The sequence below is a fragment of the Bos indicus genome, chromosome 9, assembly GCF_029378745.1.
Source record: "Bos indicus isolate NIAB-ARS_2022 breed Sahiwal x Tharparkar chromosome 9, NIAB-ARS_B.indTharparkar_mat_pri_1.0, whole genome shotgun sequence".
Taxonomy (NCBI): domain Eukaryota; kingdom Metazoa; phylum Chordata; class Mammalia; order Artiodactyla; family Bovidae; genus Bos; species Bos indicus.
This window is the reverse complement of record NC_091768.1, coordinates 48,548,909-48,571,056: the sequence shown is the minus strand read 5'-3', so window position 1 is coordinate 48,571,056 and position 22,148 is coordinate 48,548,909. Positions and strand designations below refer to the sequence as shown.

The 22,148-nt window shown below is 35.0% G+C and overlaps 1 protein-coding gene across 8 annotated transcripts in view; it reads left to right on the top strand.

Annotated features, from left to right (window-relative positions):
- The window catches only part of GRIK2 (glutamate ionotropic receptor kainate type subunit 2), a 733,346-nt gene that overhangs the window by 290,876 nt on the left and 420,322 nt on the right, over positions 1-22,148 (top strand). For all 8 annotated transcript variants that reach the window (XM_070796035.1, XM_070796030.1, XM_070796031.1 and 5 more), the window contains one exon: positions 1,094-1,351. In XM_070796035.1, the coding sequence (XP_070652136.1) occupies positions 1,094-1,351 (258 nt within the window). The remainder of the gene's footprint in view (positions 1-1,093; positions 1,352-22,148) is intronic.

Below are 22,148 nucleotides of genomic sequence, written 5' to 3'. Positions count from 1 at the left end.
TGTTATATATTTTAGTCATCCTTATATATTTTCAGGGATAGACAGACTGTTGCTTCTTGGAACAGACTTCCATATTTGAACATTTCTTCTCTTAAGTTGTGTCAGAATTCATGAGACACTTCTATACATTTGCCCTAATTCCTCCTTTTCCAGTCAAAAGAAACACATTTTAGCCTCTTTCACAGATTAGATTCTTCATGTATTTAAAGATGAGTTTCATGTTTCCAGTAATTATTGACTTTCTAGACCCAGACTTACCAGTTGCTTTAATATACCTTACACAATTTAAAGTCCTGTCACAGTTTTGCTGTTTCTGTCTAAATACCTTCTAATTTGTTTATGTGTCTCTTAATTACTATAATTATTATTTATGTGAATAAAATTTTCTACACATAAATATAAACTTAAAACTAATTTAGTACATCATAAAAGTCTTACAGTATCCAAAAGCCGAATAAATAAAGATGATTAGATATTTCTGTATTTAATTAAATACTTTGATGTTCTTCCTACTCAATGAGATTAATCCCTATGGACTCACCCTCTGTGACTCATGTCAGGTTTTGTATGGGCATTTGTATGCACAGCTTGACCTATATCATCAGATATTGCAGATACTAAACCATGTGCCCATCCATAGCTTTTTAGATGGGCCATGAAAAATACATGGATTCTGTTTCAGAGTTTGAAATTGTAGAGGATGACCAGAGAATTTGGGAAGGAACGTTATTCCCCTGATTTGAAGTATTTCCCTGAAGTATCCCCTGGATATGAAGTATTTTTGCAAAATGAATATTCACCCCTTAAATTCTAAAATATTCTCTCTCTTTCTCCTTCCCCTTCTCTTCCCTTGACATTATTTGTGGAGTTATTATATTTGAACATTAGGCTGTAGGTGTGTAGGTGAATTTCCCTTCTAACAGACTGAGAATATTTGGAGTTAGGCAAAATGTAAAATCAGCTAGATGTAGATGTTATATTAAGGGCAAACAGATCGTCCTTCAGGATGATGCCTTTGGGACAATGATAATGTGGTACTGTTGGCACACTGGCATCTCCTCTCATTACTGACAGACTTCTGTCTCCTCTGCAGCCTGTGATCAGCTGTCTCTTGGGGTGGCTGCCATCTTCGGGCCTTCACACAGCTCTTCGGCAAATGCAGTTCAGTCTATCTGCAATGCTCTGGGGGTTCCCCACATCCAGACCCGCTGGAAGCACCAGGTGTCAGACAACAAAGATTCCTTCTATGTCAGTCTCTACCCAGACTTCTCTTCACTCAGCCGTGCCATTTTGGACTTGGTGCAGTTCTTCAAGTGGAAAACTGTCACAGTTGTCTATGATGACAGCACTGGTAAGAAAAAATCAGTAGCCTTTGGGGCTATGCTTTAAATATAGATAATTTTCTGAAACTCATTTGAGATTCGTTTTGTGTTATTGTTTTTTGTTTTAAAATTAAGGGATAGAAAAACATTTGTAATCAAACACTAATTTCATATATCCAAATAAAGAACAACTACATCATACACTTTTTTCCCTGTGTATGTGTAAAATAAGCACTTTTGTTGTGGAAATGATTAATTACTGTGAACTATAGTGTTGGATGAAGGATAGAGATAGTATGAAATATCGCATTGAAACATTTATTCAAACATTTTTTTTCTACCAGTTTCAGTGTATTTTCCCAAAGTGAAGCCTTATAATGAGCTGTCACTGAAGCTTATCAAGAAATCTAGAGAAATAAAGAAATTCAGAATTTTGCCTTAACATTTTCTGTAATTATTTATGTGCAAAGAATGTGTATAAAAAATAATAACCTTTCTATCTGTATAGCATGTTAAAATACCCATTGAAATTCTTAGAGTTTTGGGAACTGTTTATATGCATACATAAGGGCTTACTACATAGTATTTATTTTTGTGTCTTTAAATGAATATTTGCTGGCTAGAGGTTGTCTGTGCTTTCCTGTTGTAATGCATGTTATTTTTACATGAATGGTTATCTTGAAGTGTCAAATAAAAATAAGTCTCAGAAATACAAAGAAAGTAAAAAGTAAAATAAAGTAATAATTTCCTTGTAAGTTATATTGGTGAAGAAACTGCATACTATTTTATTACCTAGTGATAAGAAATTTCACATTAAGATGTTTATCACTGGTCTACAGGGAGTTACAGGGTTGGAGAAACAATGTAAATAATTTGAAGTTTTTTTTTTTTTTTAAATGGGATAAGAAAGAGTATGTCTAAATATACATTAATAGTGTAATTTTGTGAGCTTTCCCCAGGTGGCACAGTGGTAAAGAATCTGCCCATCAGTGCAGGAGACAGCAGGAGACACAAGATACAAGAGGTGCGGTGTGATCCCTGTGTCAGGAAGATTCCCTGGAGTAGGAGATGGAAACCCATTCTAATATTCTTGCCTGGAAAATTCTGTAGACAGAGGATCCTGGCAGCTACAGTCCACTGGGTCACAAAGAGTCAGACACAACAGAGCACATGTGCACACACACACACAAGTGTAATTTTGCACTTGTTAGTTAAAAAAGTAAAATTTTTATTTAAAACTTAACTTTAGAAAGAATACTTAAATTCCTAAAATAACCTAAGTACCTTTGATGTGGTTTTTAGCATAAAATAGAGTTACTAAATCTATTGCATTGTTTTATTCTAAATCATTATTTTCTGTCATTGATAAAGTTATACATGTCAAATTATGAATGGCAGGTTCTATGTGAATGGTTTCTCTGAGCATGTATAACATGATGTTCCAGGGCTAGCTCAGTTGCAAATTGGTCCACTTATGTTTACATGTGTGCTAAGTCACTTCAGTCGTGTCCAACTCTGTGCAGCCCTATCGACTGTAGTTTGCCAAGCTTCTCCATCCATGGGATTCGCCAGGCAAAACTAGGCAGGCTCTTTACCACTAGTGCCACCTGGAAAGCTCCACTTATGTTTATGAATGGTCATATATAGAGATATACAAAATACGAATATAAATTCATTGTGAATCCATTGTTGATTTACTTCTCCTTTTCTTCCTGTTATAATGCAGGTGAATTCTGACTAAATATTATATATCCTCATATGCACATGCACATACACATGGTCTATACACACATATATAATACATATATATGTATGTTAGATGTGATATTTTATACTTATTTATTATCTTAAAGCCCCTCATAGTAGAAAGAGGGTTGGCAAATGTCTGAAATATTTATGATATACCACCTTTCCTTACTATTCTGTGTGTATGCGTATGGGTTTGACATTTTTATTTCATATATGTGGTTCTTGAGTGATTGAAAAAAGGGATAATAAGATTTGTAATCAAGGTCACATCATAGTCTGGCAAAGCAGTGTTTCATATATAATTGATCCTTTGGTTGAGTGTTATTCTAAATATTTACTTCATTGAGACAAATTTAAACAGATATATATAGTCAGTTAATTAGATATATAGACTTTTAATGGAAACTTGACCTGGAGATTAAACTTATTAAAAAATTTAGTTACTATTTAAAAGAAACTTTACCACAGCTAACACTTTAAGTTGATATCAATACTTACATATTCCAAAAGTCTTTGATTATTTCAATATGAATGCTAAGAGTCATTATAGGATTATTCATAGAATAGGTATCCTTAAAAATCATCTGAGGGGAAAAAAAGCATGTTAATGCTTCATTTTATGCAATATTTAATCCAACAAATTTTGATTAAACATCTGCTACATGCCAGGGACAATACCAGGTGTGAGTATATGCCAGTAAAAGAAACAAACTCCTGGCCCTTCTTGAATTTCTAGTTTCTAATTCAGAACATGAAATTATTCATGTTTTTAGTATTATTTGTAGTGAAATAATTGCCTCTGTAGCCTCTGTATTATGTGTGCTCTTCCCTTTAATTTAACAGACTTTTGAGAACTTTGCTATTCTTGATTTTTTGTTTTTTTAGAGACTAGAGCTGAATCAAAGATACATAGAAGATTCTCTTTGAACTGTGTTAATAAATATATAGAAGTAGGCTTATTTTGTTTGTTTTGGTATGTTTAGAAGTCTCAAGGTGGAATTTTAACAATAGAACTCAACAGAGAAAATCTGTAAACATCCCAAGTGAACAAGATGACTATTTGATCATGTGGGAGAAAATCTGATGACAGCTAGGACTGTGAACTGAAATGGGAGAACATACACCTTATACCCAATGAGATAAACATTACAAACTTCATTATGGACTTATATATCTGCTGTTCATTGCAGCATGAAATGTGTATTTTATTTATGTTTCTTTTTTCCCTTTCCAGATTTATTATGTGTGCTCTTCCTCCCATTTGTATTCATTTCTATTTTGTTGTGTTGTCCAGTTTGATACATGATAATTATACTTTCATCCAGTCTTTGTTCCCACCCCCAAAACAGATGGGATGATAGATGAAATATAGTGCTGGAGTAGGAGAAATTCTTAGAACGATGTTAACAGGAGCTGTTTATTTTTTATGATAATTAGCATTTGTTGTTGTCATGGATGAATGCTTTTAAACACCCTGAAAGTCTGTTATAGCTCTGAATGATGTCCAAAATGATGGAAGAGAATTGGCTTCAGAAACAAAGCTGTGTTTCTGTCAGTCATTTTGGAACATATGATTCATTTTAAATATAAACTAAAAATAAGTTGGATGGCTCTCAGCTTGTAAGCAATTCCAAGATAAGTTGTGAATATTTGCTTTAAAATTCCTGTGTTTCATCTTTGTTTATAGATCAGCAGTCCATTAACAAAGAACTCTGAACTGGTAAACAGAAGCCTGGGATTCTAGTCCCAGTTTTGTTACTAAATTACTGGTACAACTTTGGAAAAGGGAAGAAGGAAGTTGAAATGACTACAGAAAACAGCTATGATGCACTAGGCATTGAGGTAGCTGTTATTGTACATAAATTATGACACTTAATCCTCAGAGCAATTCTATAAAAACAGCACAATTCTAGGGATATAGGTTATCAGCTCACTATCCTTGCTTCCTCTGGTAGTTGGCTCTTCTGCCCACCAGTAGCCCAAGGTAGAAACCTGAGCATCTGCCTTGATTCCAACCTTTCTTCAGCCCCACAATCAAGCTCTAATGGTTATTTAATTCTATACCTCTGATAACTCTTAAATCTGTTCATTTCTTTCATGCTTTCTAACTAATTCTTAAGTCAAAGTATTTCATCTGGATTATTACTAACAGCCTCCTAACTGATGTTCCTGCTAATCTAGTAAAAAGTAATTTTTAAAAATGCAATTCTGACTCATTATCCTATTAATAGTTTCTCTTGGTCTAAGGATAAAGTCAAAGCTTTTTTGAAAGTCTTACAAGACCTGATGTGATCTAGTTCCTGTAGCTCTCCAACATTTGAGTGTAAACTTGAATCTAAACCCTTCACTTATGTCTTTTAAATTGAGCTATTAAATTTCTTTTGGTTTTTGAAAAATACTGTCCTGTCCGCCTGTTTCTCTCATTCTGACTCCTGCTCCTCCTTCCCAGCAAACACTCACACACATGAACTTGTGTATTTGCACCCACACATTCATTTGCACCATTTGACTTAGATGTCACAAAGAAAGGCTGTCCTGACCCCAACTCCCAAGCAGGAATAGGTGTCCCTCAATACATTCCCATAGCATTGTGGTTCTCCTGTGACCCTCCCCCATGAGAACATCATTACATTACAGATGACTGTTCTTGGCTGAATTTTCCACTAGATCAAATACAAATCTGAATAGCTTGGAATCTAAGGCTGCCCGCCATTCTATCACTAGCACCTAGGTATTACCTGGCTAATGGAAATACTTGAATCAATATTTAAGGAATGAATGCATGAAAAGGTATTATCATATCCATTGTTTAGACAAAGAAGCTCCAACGGATTAAGTCATCTCTCCAAGGTCGACTCAGTTTGACAGCTTTTTAATACTTTGCCATCGAATAAGTAGATTCAACAATAATTTTCAGATATATAGATCTGATTTCCCCTATCATTTCAAAAATTTTATAAGTAATCTGGAATGAATTGTGCTTATATGTTAACAGCAGTTAAAATATATTTACTTGTTTACTTATTTGAACAATCATTATAAAGCATCTTCTGTATACCAGGTACAGATGCTGTGTTCAGCATGAGAGACAGGATTATAGGTAAAACTTTGTCTCTATGTGCTCAGAGTTGAGTGAGGGGGAGACAGAGCATGTGAGCAGGATACTATTATAGTGTAACAAGTGCAGATAGAGACAAGAAAATAATATTGTGACATTTTAGGAGATGAATATAGACATAAAAGAATTTAGGGGAGTGGAAGTTTTTAAAGCTGCCTGTAAAGGTTTTAAAGGCAGAGGAGATTTTGGAGAAGGTGAGATAATTTTGAAATTATCATAAAGCACAAGAAGAAATGCGTCAACTAGAGAAGGGGCTTAAGGGCGTAACGTGTAAATGTGAGAATGCCTGGGAAGCTGGTTTGTCAGGGAATTGCAGGCACTTCATTACATGGATCATCAGGAAAAGGAAGATGAGGAAGAATGAGGGAGAATGTATACAAGGCCAATGTAGGAGAAATCAAGAAGAGCTTTTTCCTAGCTACTGTACTTTGGAGTTTGCATGTTATAGCAGTATCAGTCATGTCTGCCTGATGTGAACCTGCTTTTCAAACCACATCGAGTGCCTCAGGGATGGACACTCAGTCAGTACCTTTTGGAGGCAATCAAAAAGGACACAGAGAGAGAAATATCCATAGATTGGACTTTGGATTGAAATCTTGGTTCTGTTGTGTGATTTTCAGCAAGTTACTTGATTTTAAAGACATGAGTTGACAACATTTGTAAATTGAAGATGATGCATACATCAAGGGATTGTTGTCATGACTAGTGAGGTATGCAAAGTGCTTTATAGCTCCCATGTAGCCTAGCAGGAGCTTAAAAATGTCAACAGTAGAAATGCCTTGAGGACTTCCCTTATGGTTCAGGGTTGAAAATCTGTCTTCCAATGCAGGGGACATGGATTCGATCCCTGGTCGGGGAATGAAAATCCCACACATGCCGCAGGGCAAAAACAGAAGTCTGTGAGGTAACCAAAGACCTGGGCAGCCATGGGAAAAAAAAAAAAAAAATGCCATGTGCTGTGTTCTGTTTATTCCTAACTATAAGAAAAAGAAATTATCGTCAGTCCTACATTTTAAAATATGAGGATATTTGGATGTAGAAAGTTGAGATTAATCTGCCCAAGGTTTCACAGCAAGTAAATGGTGCTGTGTTATGCTTACTTGCTCAGTCATGTCCTACTCTGCAACCCCATGGACTGTAGCCCACCAGTCTCCTTTGCCCATGGGGATTCTCCAGGCAAGAATACTGGAGTGGGTTGCCATGCCTTCCTCCAGGGGATCTTCCCAACCCAGGGATTGAACCCAGGTTTGAACCCACATTGCAGGCAGGTTCTTTAAAGACTGAGCCACCAAGGAAGCCCAAGTAAATGGTAGATCTGGATTTTTGACCCAATGCTATGAAGTGCAGAACTCACTTTATTAAATATTGTGACATAATGATAGTTATTATGTTTTTATTTGGTTCATTTTGTTGTTACTATTTTATTTTAAGAACAGGAATGACATAGTCAGAACTTCTTTTGGTAGTTTCTCTGATTACAGTGTGGAGAATGCTTTAGGGCTATTCAGATAATATGGGGAATAGGATAAGACCAGAAGCAAGAGAATTTCTGAATTAGTCAAGCTGAAAAAAAGATAAGTCTCAATTAAAGAGTTTTTGATGGAAGGCTATTGAAATAGAATTCTGGGAAGATTTAGGAGATACAAATTGTAGGACTTAGTATGTAAGTACACAGAGAAGGAATGGAGAGAGAGATGGTAAGAATGACCACTTCATTTCTGGTCTGGACTACTCATCAATGGCACATTTACCTAAAAGAGGAAAATAAGAAAAAAAAATGTGGGAAAAGGTATAATAAGTCTTACTTTTAACACATTAAACTTGAAGCACCTTTGAATCATACAGTTATATTGGAGACAGAAATCCATCTTGAAAAATAGAAGTTTAGTATGGGCATATAATGCTCCCATTGGCATTCCTCTGCTCTCCATTTGGACTTTACTTTGTGATAGGAGGAAATGAAGACAATTGACGAAAAACAGAGTCATGGTACAAGAAAGTTCAGAGTTGTGCTACTGAGTAGGCAGTCATGAAGACGCATAGAGACCTGAAAATAATTTAGGAGAGAGAATGTAAATTTTTTAATTAATGAGGAAAATCAGTAAATTTTTAAGATGTTAACATTAACAAACTTAACTGTCATTAATTTTATGATATGAGTATAGAAATAAAGGTCAGGACCTTTATCCTAAGCAAAAGCAGAAATGATTTCTTTACTAACTTTATTGACCTAAATGAACTTTATTTATAGACTATGTTCTAGATACTCCTGTGTGTGATTAGAGTTAGTTTAAGAAAAATGTGAAGTCAATTAATGGGGCTTCCCAGGTGGTGCACTGGGTGGAAATCCACCTGTAATGCAGGAGAGGCAGGAGACAGCAGTTCAATACCTGGGTCAGGAATATCCCCTGGAGAAGGACATGGCAATCCACTCCCATATTCTTGCCTGGAGAACAAAGAGTTGGACATGACTGAAATGACTCAGCATGCATGCACAAAGTCAATTAACAGTAAAAATTATTTTATTTTGGGGGCTATCTTTGTTTAAATAGAATAAATAAAATTAAATAATTCAATAGATGCTAATGTGAAGAATATGTTTTTAGAAGTTACTAACTTTTGAATAATATAACAATTCCAGGGAAGCCTGTTATAAAACATATAACCAAATAAATTTAATTTTATTTCAAGGACTGGGATAATTTGAACCTAAGATGATTGACTATATGTTATATGTTCTAAGTGCAGAGCCTTCAAGTTCTTTAGTTTCAAGTGGAAATACAATTAGCAATTATGAGTTAAACCTAATTATTTGGATATAGGTGATTACATAGCATGGCATATTACTGCTTCCATCAAGTTGGTTCTGTATGAACATAGGTTCTTTGTTTAAGCTTTATATAAAGCATATAGGCTTTATTTAAGCAAGCCTTGAAATTATTTGGAATATTATTATTAAACTTTGGTTACATGGTAGTATTTTAAAACATGTTCATAGAACTAATTCTTTCTCTGAGTTTTAAAATCTTTCAAGTACTGCCAACTCTAAAAGACAAGTATACAATTTCTAATCCATAACCATCATACATTTCATATTTCTGCCAATAGTGGAGTAAATACACATGTATGTCTACAGTGTCTACAATGATCATTAATATTTGCCAGTATTAGAAAATAAACAAAAGAATAACATAAAATAAGAATAATTTCCTGGTGATAGCCAAACACTGCCAGTTTTCTATATTTAAATCTGGAACATATTGGCATGAGCATCTTGGTAGTTACTTTTCTCCTAGCCTTTTTCTGGTCTTATCTGTCTCTCTCTCTATTCTGTGTAGGAGAAAGATAGCACTTAAATTATCTTTCTGATGTATTTGACAATTTTGACTGCTCCTTTCTTTAGTGGAAGAGTAAAATTCTCCTAGTTTGGCCTCTGTGCCATCATTCTCTCCTTGTTATCTGCTTCTTTTCAGCTATTTATTCCCATTCTCATACTCTTAAACTCTTTTTTTCTTTCTCTGATCCTTAAAAGCTCATGTCATTCAAGGTTTTATTCCCAGGTTCCTGTTTTGTACTTGTTTACCTCGCTCTCCCTGAAGCCTTCCATCTGGCTCATGTCTTTCTTTGCCTGTATGCTAGAGACTCACCACTGGACACCTCTGATAGCTTCTGGCAAGTGCCCTACTCATAGATCCAGTCACCCATTGGTCATCTTTTTGTGGATATCTCACCCAGCATAACAAAAACAAAGGTATTGCCTTTATTCCCAAACTTGCTTTTCCTCCTGGTTTTCTGTCTTCATCTAGCAAGATTCCTAGTGGTCGTTCTAGATTCTTGTTTGTCCTCTCAAGCCTCATTTCTAACTGATCACTTAATACCTCTCATTTTTATCTCACATTTCTCAAATTTACCTCTTCCTCCATCCCAACCAGCTGTCTTAGTTAATATCCTTATTCTAAATCACCTAGACTATGTTCTGTCCTCTATTCAAGTTCATATCTCTGGTGCAGACAAAATGGCCTTTTTAAAAAGGACAGTGTGGTGCTGTCATGCCCAGGCATAAAGCTGTTTGGTGGTTCCTCTTTTCTGGGAAAGATGAGTTCTAGATCCACAGCATGGCATGCAAGGCTTTCTCGTTGGCACTCTCATGCCTCTGATTTCCTTTCCCTGGTCTTTCCTTTCTCAACACTTATGCTGCAGCTCTCCCTGAATAATTGTAGTTCACCCTTAACAATCATCCTCTGTTCTGTCAAATCTCTTTGCTGTGCACAAATTGTTCTCTCGGCTTGTTATGCTCTTCTCTTTCAGTGATCTATTCACCACCTCCAGGTGTACCTTAAAATATTCTTACAAAGTAAATTTGTAAAGTAACCATCCCTAACTTTTCCTGACATGAGTTCATAATTCTATTCTTTGTGCATACGATGCAAGAGTTTAGTTGATAATATAGTTCATCATCAATTTTGTAGTATAATTATCAACATGTTCACATGACCCATGTATTTTATGTTTAATTTATCATTTGTTTACTTCTTCATTTTTTAAAAATAATTTATTTATTTAGTTCACAAGTAATTATCAAACATTTACTATGTGTCATTATTGTTCTAGGTACTGGAGACACAAGAGTGAACAAAACAGACAAAACTTCTTTGTCTTGTGGAGTTTGCATTCTAGTGTAGAGTGATAATAACAAAATATGTCTGTATATAGGATCAAATGTGATGTGTTATGGAGAGAAATAAAGCAGTGGAGGCATGTAGGGAGTATTGCAATGTTAAGCTGCATTGTCAGAAGAGATCATATTTAGAAAGTGAAATTTGAGCTTGGGCTTGAATGAGCTGAGGAAATATGTCATGGGAGTGTCTGAAGAAAGAGTGTTTCAGGTAAAAAGCAAGAAGGTAAAAAAATAACCAAGGGAGAAGAGATAAAGAATTTTAAATAAAGCAGGGTTTTTTTGTGTGTGTTTGTTTTTTTAATTTTAGTTTAGAGAAGGATGTTTTCAGAAACTGAAAACTGAAGGAGATTTTTATGACATCTGTCATTTTTTAATGTGTGTATATGTGTTTATGTACATATATGGCTACATATGTATATGTTCCATTATGACATGTTCCATATGTCTTAGCAGTGGTAAGTTATTTATTTAAAGATAACTCATTGTAGAGACTTTCCCACATACAAGCTTATTTGTATATGAGTTAGTTAGTAGTGGTTATGGCCCAGAGCTGTGTTGTGGTCTCATTTGCTCAGTTGTGTCTCTTTGAGACTCCATGGACTGTAGCCTGGAAGGCTCCTCTGTCCATGGGATTCTCCAGGCCAGACTACTGGAGTGGGCTGCCATTTCCTTCTCCAGGGGATCTTCCTGACCCAGGGATCGAACCCACATCTTGCATCTCCTGCATTGGCAGGCAGATTCTTTACCACTAAGTCACCTGGGAAGCCCATGGTCCATAGCACTAACCCTTAAAATAGTGATAGGATTCATTTATAATTGTAATAAGACTTCAGGGAAAGAAGAAAAAAATGTAAGTTTGACATATTCACTTCTGCAAGGTGTAATAGATCGTTTATCAGATACTTGATTTAAAATAAATTGGTTCTGTATCAGAAATACTTTTTAAAAATTGAGATCCTGAATGGGTTAAAACAATGATATTCATTGTACATCAGGTGAACATGACTGCCTTCTGAAATAGTTTTTTGTTTCCTATTCAACATTCTGTAAATGTTTATCTTGTTTTAAATATAAGGTATATAAACTGTATTTGGGGGCAAAGTTCTCTAGAATCAAACATTTTGAAAAGCAAAAAAGAGTTCACACCCCAGTTCTAGACAGGCTAATTGTGCATCATTATTTTAGAATTATTCCAATTTGGAGGTGGCATAGTGTCCACTCTGTTTGTATTTCAGTGATATAAAACGAACCTTGAGAAATGAATTTTTTGTATAAATGCATTAAAAATGTACTAAATCTATCCTGTCATACATAGAGCTTTGGTTAGTGGAAGCTAATGATGATGCAAAACTAATATACACCTTTCCTTGCCTTCATATAATAACCAAAGGTATTATTTTACTCATCACAAGTTCTTGCATTTCTGTAAACTCAGTCATCTTCCTTTTGATAAAAGAAAATTTATTGTATAACAGATATTAAAGTCCAAAGCTCTGGTTCTTAAATTTAATTGATATCAAGTAATGGGATTTCCAGGGCTACTGTTAAAACTAGAGATTTCTAGGCTAACTGCTATTACTCAGTAACTCTAGGGTTGTGCTCAAGGACTTTCAATTGGAATAGGACACATAACTAATTGTGATAGGCATTACTAATGTTTATTAGTATGTGACTAATTCTACTTATAGACAGAGAGAGATTGAAGTCTCACACCTAATCCTTGGATTTAGGTGTGACCACATGGATTGTTTTAGGTGATGGAAAGTGGGCAGGAGTGTTCCTCATTTCTGGGTGGAAGCGTTTAATTGCCTGTACTGTTTGAAGTATCTCAAAATACTGAGCTAAAATATCAAAGAGACCTGCCTTGGGAAATTATTTAGATCTATAGCAGACCTTGCTTTTATGTGACATAAAATCTTGTTCTGTTAAATTGCTATGGTTTGGGAGATAGTTTTTCCTATACCATAACCTAGTCTAGTCATTCTCAAACTTTAGTGTGTATTAAAATCATTAGGGAAATGTGCTAAACCACTACTTGCTGGCTTTACTCCCAGCTTTTGATTTAGTAGGTGTGGGCTGTGGCCTGAGAGTTTTTTCCTAATAAGTACCCAAGTGATCCTGCTGGGATCAGCATAAGAAACATTGATCCATCTAATCTTGAATATTATGCAAATTATCATATTTTGAAAAATAATTGATAGTAAGTCAAATTTTTCAGTATAACAAAGTCATAATTTTGTAGATAAAAACAAATTTTAAAATTTTAAATAAAACTAGACTGATTTGTAGTGATTTAATATTGACAAAAATTATTAATCACTTATTAAAAATATATATTCATTGTCTGAACTTCCACATTGAGTAGTTTTAATTCTGCTAAATATGTTTGTCCTTGGAATATTTTAAACAGCTTTGAATTAGTTGTAATATGGAGGAAGGATATTGTAACATAAATATGATAAAAATTTTCAAGTGTAAATTAATATGATTTCAAATAATCAAGCACTGATAGATAAAATATTTTATAATATCTATTTCAGAAAATTTACAAATAGTTTTGCTTTTTAATTTAATTTTAAAAAGATTTTGTATAAAGTGATATTTGCAGGACTGATGAGTATGATTTGTCAATTAAGCAGTTTTTAAAAATCTCCTGTTCCATTTTCACAATGAACTTTTTATGCTTTTATCCAATTGCAATAACAGTGTTGGCATTAAAGAAAGAAACTTAAGTCAGCCCTTGAAAGCTTAATACTAACTTGTTAATTACCCTATAACCACACAATGAGAAATGCTGCTGCTAAGTCGCTTCAGTCGTGTCCGACTCTGTGCGACCCCATAGACGGCAGCCCACCAGGCTCCCCTGTCCCTAGGATTCTCCAGGCAAGAACACTGGAGTGGGTTGCCATTTCCTTCTCCAGTTCACGAAAGTGAAAAGTGAAAGTGAAGTCGCTCAGTCATGTCCAACTCTTCGCGACCCCATGGACTGTAGCCTACCAGGCTCCTCCCTCCATGAGAGTTTCCAGGCAAGAGTACTGGAGTGGGTTGCCATTGCTTTCTCCAACACAATGAGAAATGAAAGTTATAATTCCCTTTTCTAAAGGGTGGTTGAAGGTCAAGGAGCTCTTATTGGCATATTGAGAGACCGAAGGAAATGATGCAATATTTTTCTTATAAATACAATCAGATGTCATTGGAAACTCAGCCAAGGAACTAGATCAATGTTTAAGCATAATCTGTAAAATTTGTTTTTTATCTGTTTTTAAAGGAAACACCACCTATTATATATTAAGAAGTAACCTGATGCTCAATAGCAAAAAAAAAAACAAACAATTCAATTAAAAATGATGAGAGGGCCTGAACAGGAGACAAATAAATAACCAAGGGTTACATGAAAAGATGCTCAACATCACTAACAATCAGGGAAATTAAAATCAAAATCACAGTGAGATATCACCTCACATCTGTTGACAATAAATAATAAGTGTTGGTGAGGATCTGGAGAAGAGAGATGCTTGTGCACTGTTGGTGGAAATATAAATTGGCACAGCTGCTATAAGAAACAGTACAGTGGTTCCTCAAAGAACTTGAAATAAAAATACTGTATAATACAGCAATCCTACTTCTGGGTATCTACCCCCCAAAATGAAACCATTATCTCAAAGAAATATCTGCTGTTCATTGTAGCATTATTCACAGTAGCCAAGAAATGAAAACAACCTAAGTGTTTGTCTAAGGATAAATGGATAAAAAGATGTATGAAAGTGAAAGTGAAGTCGCTCAGTCATGTCCCATGGACTGTAGCCTACCAGGCTCCTCAGTTCATGGGATTTTCCAGGCAAGAATATTGGAGTGGGTTGCCATTTCCTTCTCCAGGGGATCTTCCTGACCCAAGGATTGAACCCAAGTTTCCTGCATTGTAGGCAGACGTTTTACTGTCTGAGCTATATGTATGTATGAATAATATACACATGGATACTATTCAGCCCTGAGAGAGAGGAAAATGCTAACATTTCCAACAATATGGATGGACCCTGAGGCCCCTATAATAAGTAAAATAAGTCAAAGAAAGACGGATATTATATGATCTCATTTACATGTGGAATCTAAAGAAGCCAAAGTCAGACAAACATAGAGTGATAATTACCAGGGGTTGAGGGATAGGGAAAATGGGGAGATATTGGCAAAAGTGTACAAACTTCCAGGTATAAGAAAAATATGTTCTGGAGATCTAATGTATAGTATCATGACTAATCTTCACAATGGTGTATTATATTTTTGAAAGTTGTTAAAAGAGTTAGACCTTAAATGTTTTCACCACCCACCCCCCCCATAAAGAAAAAATGGTAAATTTGAGAGGTAATGGAGGTATTAATGACCCTAATATGATCATCGTTTTACAATGTGTACATGTATGAAGTCATCATGTTGTATGGCTTAAACTCATACCAAGTTATATGTCAATTATATTTCAATAAAGTTGGGGACAGAAAGAAGTATATAGAAAAGATATTTGTATTTATATGTTGTTGTTCAGTCACTAAGTCATGTCTGACTCTCTGACACCATGGACGGCTGCATGCCATGCTTCCCTCTCCTTAACTGTCTCTCAAGAGTTTGCTCAAACTCATTTCATTCAACCATTTCATCCCCTATCATCAATCTTTACAAGCATCAGTATCTTTTCCAATGAGTCATCTCTTTCCATCAGGTGGCCAAAGTATTGGAGCTTCCGCTTTATCATCAGTGAATATTCAGAGTTGATTTCCTTTAGGATTGACTGGTTTGATGTCTTTACTGTCCAAGGGACTCTCAAGAATCTTCTTCATAGAATTTGAGAGGGTAAATTCTTTGGCACTCAGCCTTGTTTATGGTCCAGCTCTCACATCCATACATGACAACTGGAAAAACCATAGCTTTGACTATATGCACCTTTGTTGGCAAAGTTATGTCTTTGCTTTTGAATACACTGTCTAGGTTTGTCGTAGCTTTTCTTCCAAAGTGCAAGTATATTTTACTTTCATGGATGCAGTCACCAGCTGAAGTGATTTTGGAGCCCAGGAAAATGAAGTCTGTCACTGTTTCCACTTATTTCCTATCTATTTGCCATAAAGTGATGGGACTTGGTGCCATGATCTTCAGTTTTTGAATGTTGAGTTTTAAGCCAGCTTTTTCACTCTCCTCTTTCACCCTCATCAAGAGGCTCTTTAGTTCCTCTTCACTTTCTGCCATTAGCGTGATATCATCTGCATATCTGAGGTTGTTATTTCTTCCGGCACTCCTGATTCCAACTTCTGCATCACTCAGCCCATCATTTTGCATATTGTACTCTGCATGTAAGTCGAATAAGCAGGGTGACAATACAAAGCCATGACATACTTCTTTCAGAGTTTTGAACCAGTCCATATTTCCATGTATGGTTTTAACAGTTGCTTCTTGACCTATATATGGGTTTCTCATGTGGAGGGTAAGGTGGTCCGGTATTCCCATCTCTTTAAGAATTTTCCACAATTTGTTGTAATCCAGACCAGTCAAAAGCTTTAGCATAGTCAAAGAAGCAGAAGTAGGTGTTTTATTGGAACTTCCTTGTTATTTTTCTGTGATCCAGTGAATGTTGGCAATTTGATCCCTGGTTCCTCTGCCTTTTCTAAATCCAGCTTGAACATCTGGAAGTTCTCAGTTCATGTACTGTTGAAGCCTATCTTGGAGGATTTTGAGCATTATCTTGCTAGCACGTGAAATGAACGCAGTTGTATGGCAGTTTGAACATTCTTTGGCATTGCCTTTCTTTGAGATTGGAATGAAAACTGACCTTCTCCAGTCCTATGGACACTGCTGAATTTTCCAAATTTGCTGGCATATTGGGTGGAGCACTCTCACAGCACCATCTTTTAGGATTTGAAATAGCTTAGCTTGTATCCCATTACCTCAGCTAGCTTTGTTTGTAATAATGCTTCCTAAGGCCCACTTGATTTCACACTGCAGGATGTCTGGCTCTAAGTGAGGGAACACACCATCATGATTATCCAGGTTATTAACTCCTTTTTCGTATAGTTCTTCTGAGTATTCTTGCTACTTCTTTATCTTTTCTGCTTCTGTTAAGTCCTTGCCATTTCTGTGATTGTGCTCATCCTTACAAGAAATGTTCCCTTGGTATCTAATTTTCCTGAAGAGATTGCTAGTCTTTCCCATTCTATTGTCTTCCTCTATTTCCTTGCATTGTTCATATTAATAAGGCTTTTTTAAAATCTCTCTTTGCTCTTCTCTGGAACTCTGCATTCAGCTGGGTATTTCTTTCCCTTTCTCCTTTGCCTTTTGCTTCTCTTCTTTTTTCAGCTATTTGTAATGCCTCCTCAAACAACCACTTTGCCTTGCATTTCTTTTGCTTGGGGATAGTTTTGGTCACTGACTCCTATGCAGTGTTATTAACCTATATTCATAGTTCTTCAGGCTTTGTCTTTGTCTACTATATCTAATCCCATGAATCTAAAGAAGCCAGATCTATAAGGCCTTTCACACACTGTCCAGATCTTAGCTTTTACACTTTTGACAAAGAATTCTTTATGTCCTTACCTTATATAAAGATCAGAGAGTATTTACAGAGGCTGTTGGTAAGAGAGATACACAAAATATTTTTCTTTTTTTTTTTTCTCTTTTTTTTCTTTTTTTATTTTTAAACTTTACAATATTGTATTAGTTTTGCCCCACATCGAAATGAATCCACCACAGGTATCTTCTCTGCCTGTTAAAGCAATAATTCTTCAAAGTCTGGGTTTTTTGTTGTTGTTGTTAGAATGGAATAAATCTAAGTTATATTGGACAGATTTCACATGTGCATTGACCGAATGTGATATCATTTATATAGTTGTATATATTAATTTTTTCTCAATACTGTTTATTGTTGTGTAACTTATTGCCACTGGTTTGGAGATTAGGATAGGCTCTACAAGACTTTGTAGAACTAATATTTTTTGCAACTCTGTTGTTTGTTAGAGACAGACTTGAAACATGTGTGCAATGTTTAGTTATAGTTTTCTTAATACACATATGTAACACCATAGTATTGTAGTCAAAACTTGTAAAATTTTTAATTGTGATAAAATACACATACTGTTTACCATCTTAACTATTTATAATAATACAGTTCAATAATATTATGTATATTCACATTGCTGTAAACCAATCTCCAAAACAATTTCATCTTACAAAACTGAAACTCTATACTGATTAAGTCACAATACCCCATATCCCCTCCCTTTAGTCCCTGGCAGCCAACATTATGTTTTCTGTTTCTAAGAATTTGACTACACTGGATACCACATATAAGTAGAATCATATACTTTTTATAGTTTTGTGAGTGGCATATTTCACTTAGCATAGTATCTTTGAGGTTTACTCATGTTGCAGTATGCAGAATGCGTTTCCTTTTTTAAGGCTGAATAGTATTCCATATTCCATCATTCGTGGTTTCTATATTTTGTTTATTCATTCTTCTGTCAATGGATACTCTAGTTACTTCTTTCATTTGGCTATGGTGAATAATAACATGTTCTATGAACATGAGTCTATAAATATCTCTTCAAGACCCCTTCTTTTGGTTATATATACAGAAGTTGAATTAATAGATTATATGGTTAGAGACTGAATAACAAAAGGTGATTAGTCTGTGTTTAATTTTTTGAGGAAACACCCTACTGTTTTCCATAGAGAATACACCATTTTACATTCCTTCCAACAGTGAATGCAGGTTTCAATTTCTCTACATCCTTACCAACACATTATTTTCTGTTTTTGTTTTTGATGGTAGTCATCCTGCTGGGTATGAGCTAATATTTTATTGATATCTCATTGTGGTTTTGATTTACATTTCCCTAGTGAAAAAGTTGGCTTAAAGCTCAACATTCAGAAAACTAAGATCATGGCATCTAGTCCCATCACTTCATGGCAAATGGATGGGGAAACAGTGGAAACAGTAGCTGACTTTATTTTTTTGGGCTCCAAAATTACTGCAGATGGTAACTGCAGCCAAGAAATTAAAAGATGCTTGCTCCTTGGAAGAAAAGTTATGACAAACCTAGAGAGCATATTAAAAAGCAGAGATGTTACTTTACCAACAAAGGTCTGTCTAGTCAAAACTGGTTTTTCCAGTAGTCATGTATGGATGTGAGAGTTGGACTATAAAGAAAGCTGAGCACCGAAGAATTGATGCTTTTGAACTGTGGTGTTGGAGAAGACTCTTGAGATTCCCTTGGACTGCAAGGAGATCCAACCAGTCCATCCTAAAGGAAATCAGTCCTAAATATTCATTGGAAGGACTGATGCTGAAGTTGAAACTCTAATACTTTGGCCATCTGATGTGAAGAACTGATTCATTTGAAAAGACCCTGATGCTGGGAAAGATTGAAGGCAGGAGGAGAAGGGGACAACAGAGGATGAAATGGTTGGATAGCATCACCAACTCAATGGACACGAATTTGAGTAAACTCCCGGAGTTGGTGTTGGTCAGGGAGGCCTTGCATGTTTCAGTCCATGGGGTCACAAAGAGTTGGACACAACTGAGTGACTGAACTTAACTGAATGGTTAATTATGTTGTACATTTTTTTTTCATATTCTTGTTTGCTTTTTGTATATTTTATTTGGAAAAATGTCTATTTCAGTTTGTTGCCCATTTTTGTATCAGATAGTTTGAAATTTTGTTATTGAGCTATAGGAGTTCTTTATATATTCTGGAGATTACCCCCCTCATTGGATACATGATTTATAAAGATTTTCTCTCAACTCATGGGTTGACTTTTAACTCTGTTTATTGTATTCTTTGATACACAGAAGTTTTTGATTTTGTAGTTTTATTTATTTTTGCTTTTGTTTTATGTGCCTTTTGTATCACATACCAGAAATCATTGCCGAATCTCCAAATGTTATGAGCTTTTTACCTATGTTTTTATAATTTTGCATCTTAAATTTAGATCTTTCTCCATTTTGAGTTAGTTTTTGTCTGCTGTATAAGGTGAGGATCCATACACTTTTCTTCTTTTGCATGTGGATATCCAATTTTCTTAACACTAATTGTTTAGAAGAATCCTTTCTCTACTGAATGGTCTTGGAATCCTTGTTGAAAATCATTTGACTATATATGTGAGAATTTATTTCTAGCCTTTCTATTCTATTTCGTTTGTCTGTCTTTGTGCTACTACCATATTGTTTTGATTTATGTAGCTTTGTAATACCTTTTGAAATTAGGAAGTGTGAGATCTCCAATTTAGGTTTATTTTTTTTTATATTGTTTTAGCCATTTTTGATCTCTTGAGATTCCAAATGAATGTTAGGAGGAATTTTCTAGTCCTGAAAAAAATGCCATTGGGATGTTGGTAGGGATTGCTTTAAATCTGTAGATTGCTTTGGATAATATACTTGGAATTTCTAAATTTAAATCTAGGCAAATTTGAGTTATATTAAAATATATTTGTTGATGATACCACATTGATTTTTAAATATATTGGCCTAGTTGATAGACAGTCAACTAACATAGACTCTTTATGGATTCAGATTTCAAAGCAGTACATGTGGTGGTTCAGCTAAGTTTCACCATTCTTCTTTAATTTGGGCTAACTTCTTCATCACTTCTCAGTGTTAGATCGAGGGAAGTCATTTTACATTAGCTCCTATAACATCATACTTCATTTGAAGATATAGTTGAAGGAAATTATTATTTTAAAGTCATTTTTTTCTTTGTAAACTTACTTTATACTGATGATACATACTGATTAAATAAATTAATTTCTAATGAAGCCCTTTATTGGCCAAAGAAGAATCAAATGTGAGTAAAACATTTCCTATTCTTCAAATATTTAAAATCTGGTATTGAAAGTAAATTACAAGGCAGTATGTTAAGTGCTAAAAATGTCACGTAAAAAGTATTATGACAAAACAGGAAGTGAGAGCAAGGAGATCAGCTTGTTAGAGATAGTAAATATAGTTGACATTTAAATTGAGTCTCAAGATATATGAAGGTTAGGTAGGACAAGAAATTCCAAAGGTACAGACCTGTGAATGAGTGTGGTGAATTTGTAGCATGGTGACATGTCTACTGTGTTTGAAACAGAGAGTATGTCAGCTAGGAATGTCTAAGAATAAGAACAAGTAGGTCAGAAAAGATCATGAAGAGTCTAGTATGCCCTGACCTCAGCAAATAACCATTTAAGAAGTAACCCTGTGGAGACAGCCAACCCTGGAACTTGAAATGACTGAATATAACTGGACAGGTTTGAGGTGTAAATAGTTTCCCAGGAGCAACACTAGAAATAATCTTGGTTTTAGCATCATAATGTTGGTTAATAGTCAATAAACTTTCCAGGAGAATTGGTGTAATTAATTTTTAAATAAGTAGATTTTTAAAAACTATGTAATATATTTTAGAACATTAAAAGTTATTAAGTTTTATAGTTATTAAATACTATTCACCAAATGTACTTGGCTCTGGTTTTAGGCACAAATCAGAATTGCATTTTCTCACAAACTGTGAAGCTAAGCAAAGTCATGTGATTTTCTTTAAGTGGTGAAATGTGAGCAAGAATACTGAATCACTTCTTACAGGAGGCTTTAATGATCAGTTTGTAACATTTTCTTCCCCATGCCATAATGATGATGATAGCAATGTCCACACAGAGGTCCTAGAGCAAATGCAATGTACCGAGCCACCCTACCAATCCATGTTAGACAAGTTGTAGGAGATAGGAGTAAACTTGCATGTTGTGAAGCTGCTGAGATTCAGGTGCTGATTTTCTTTTTAATCACAAAATCATTTGGTTTATCCTGACTACTAGAAAACATAAGACATATTGACTGCAGAAAGACTTGATTATATGCAAAAAAGGAAAAAGAGTCAAAATCCACCACCACAATCTTACCGAAAAGAGGTAAGGGCCATTAACTATTTTGGTATTTACCTCTTAAACTATATTTGTTATTATGTAGAAGCTTAATTCATCACTTCAATTATAAACTTAGTTGTGACAGATGTTCACTCTTCTAAAGTTATATACTACTGGTCTCCCTTCCAGGAGATTAGCTTTTCTGTCAGTAACTGTTAGATTAGGATCCAGCTTGTCATCATAAAGCTGTAGGTTTTTGTCTGCAAGTGTGTCAACTGGCTATCATCAATTTCTCCCTTAAATGGAAGACATGATACATAACTGAGTTGTTTTGAATTCACATGAGACAATATGAGTAAAATAAGTGTCACATAGTAAGCTCAACAATAAATACTAGAGGGGCTATTTT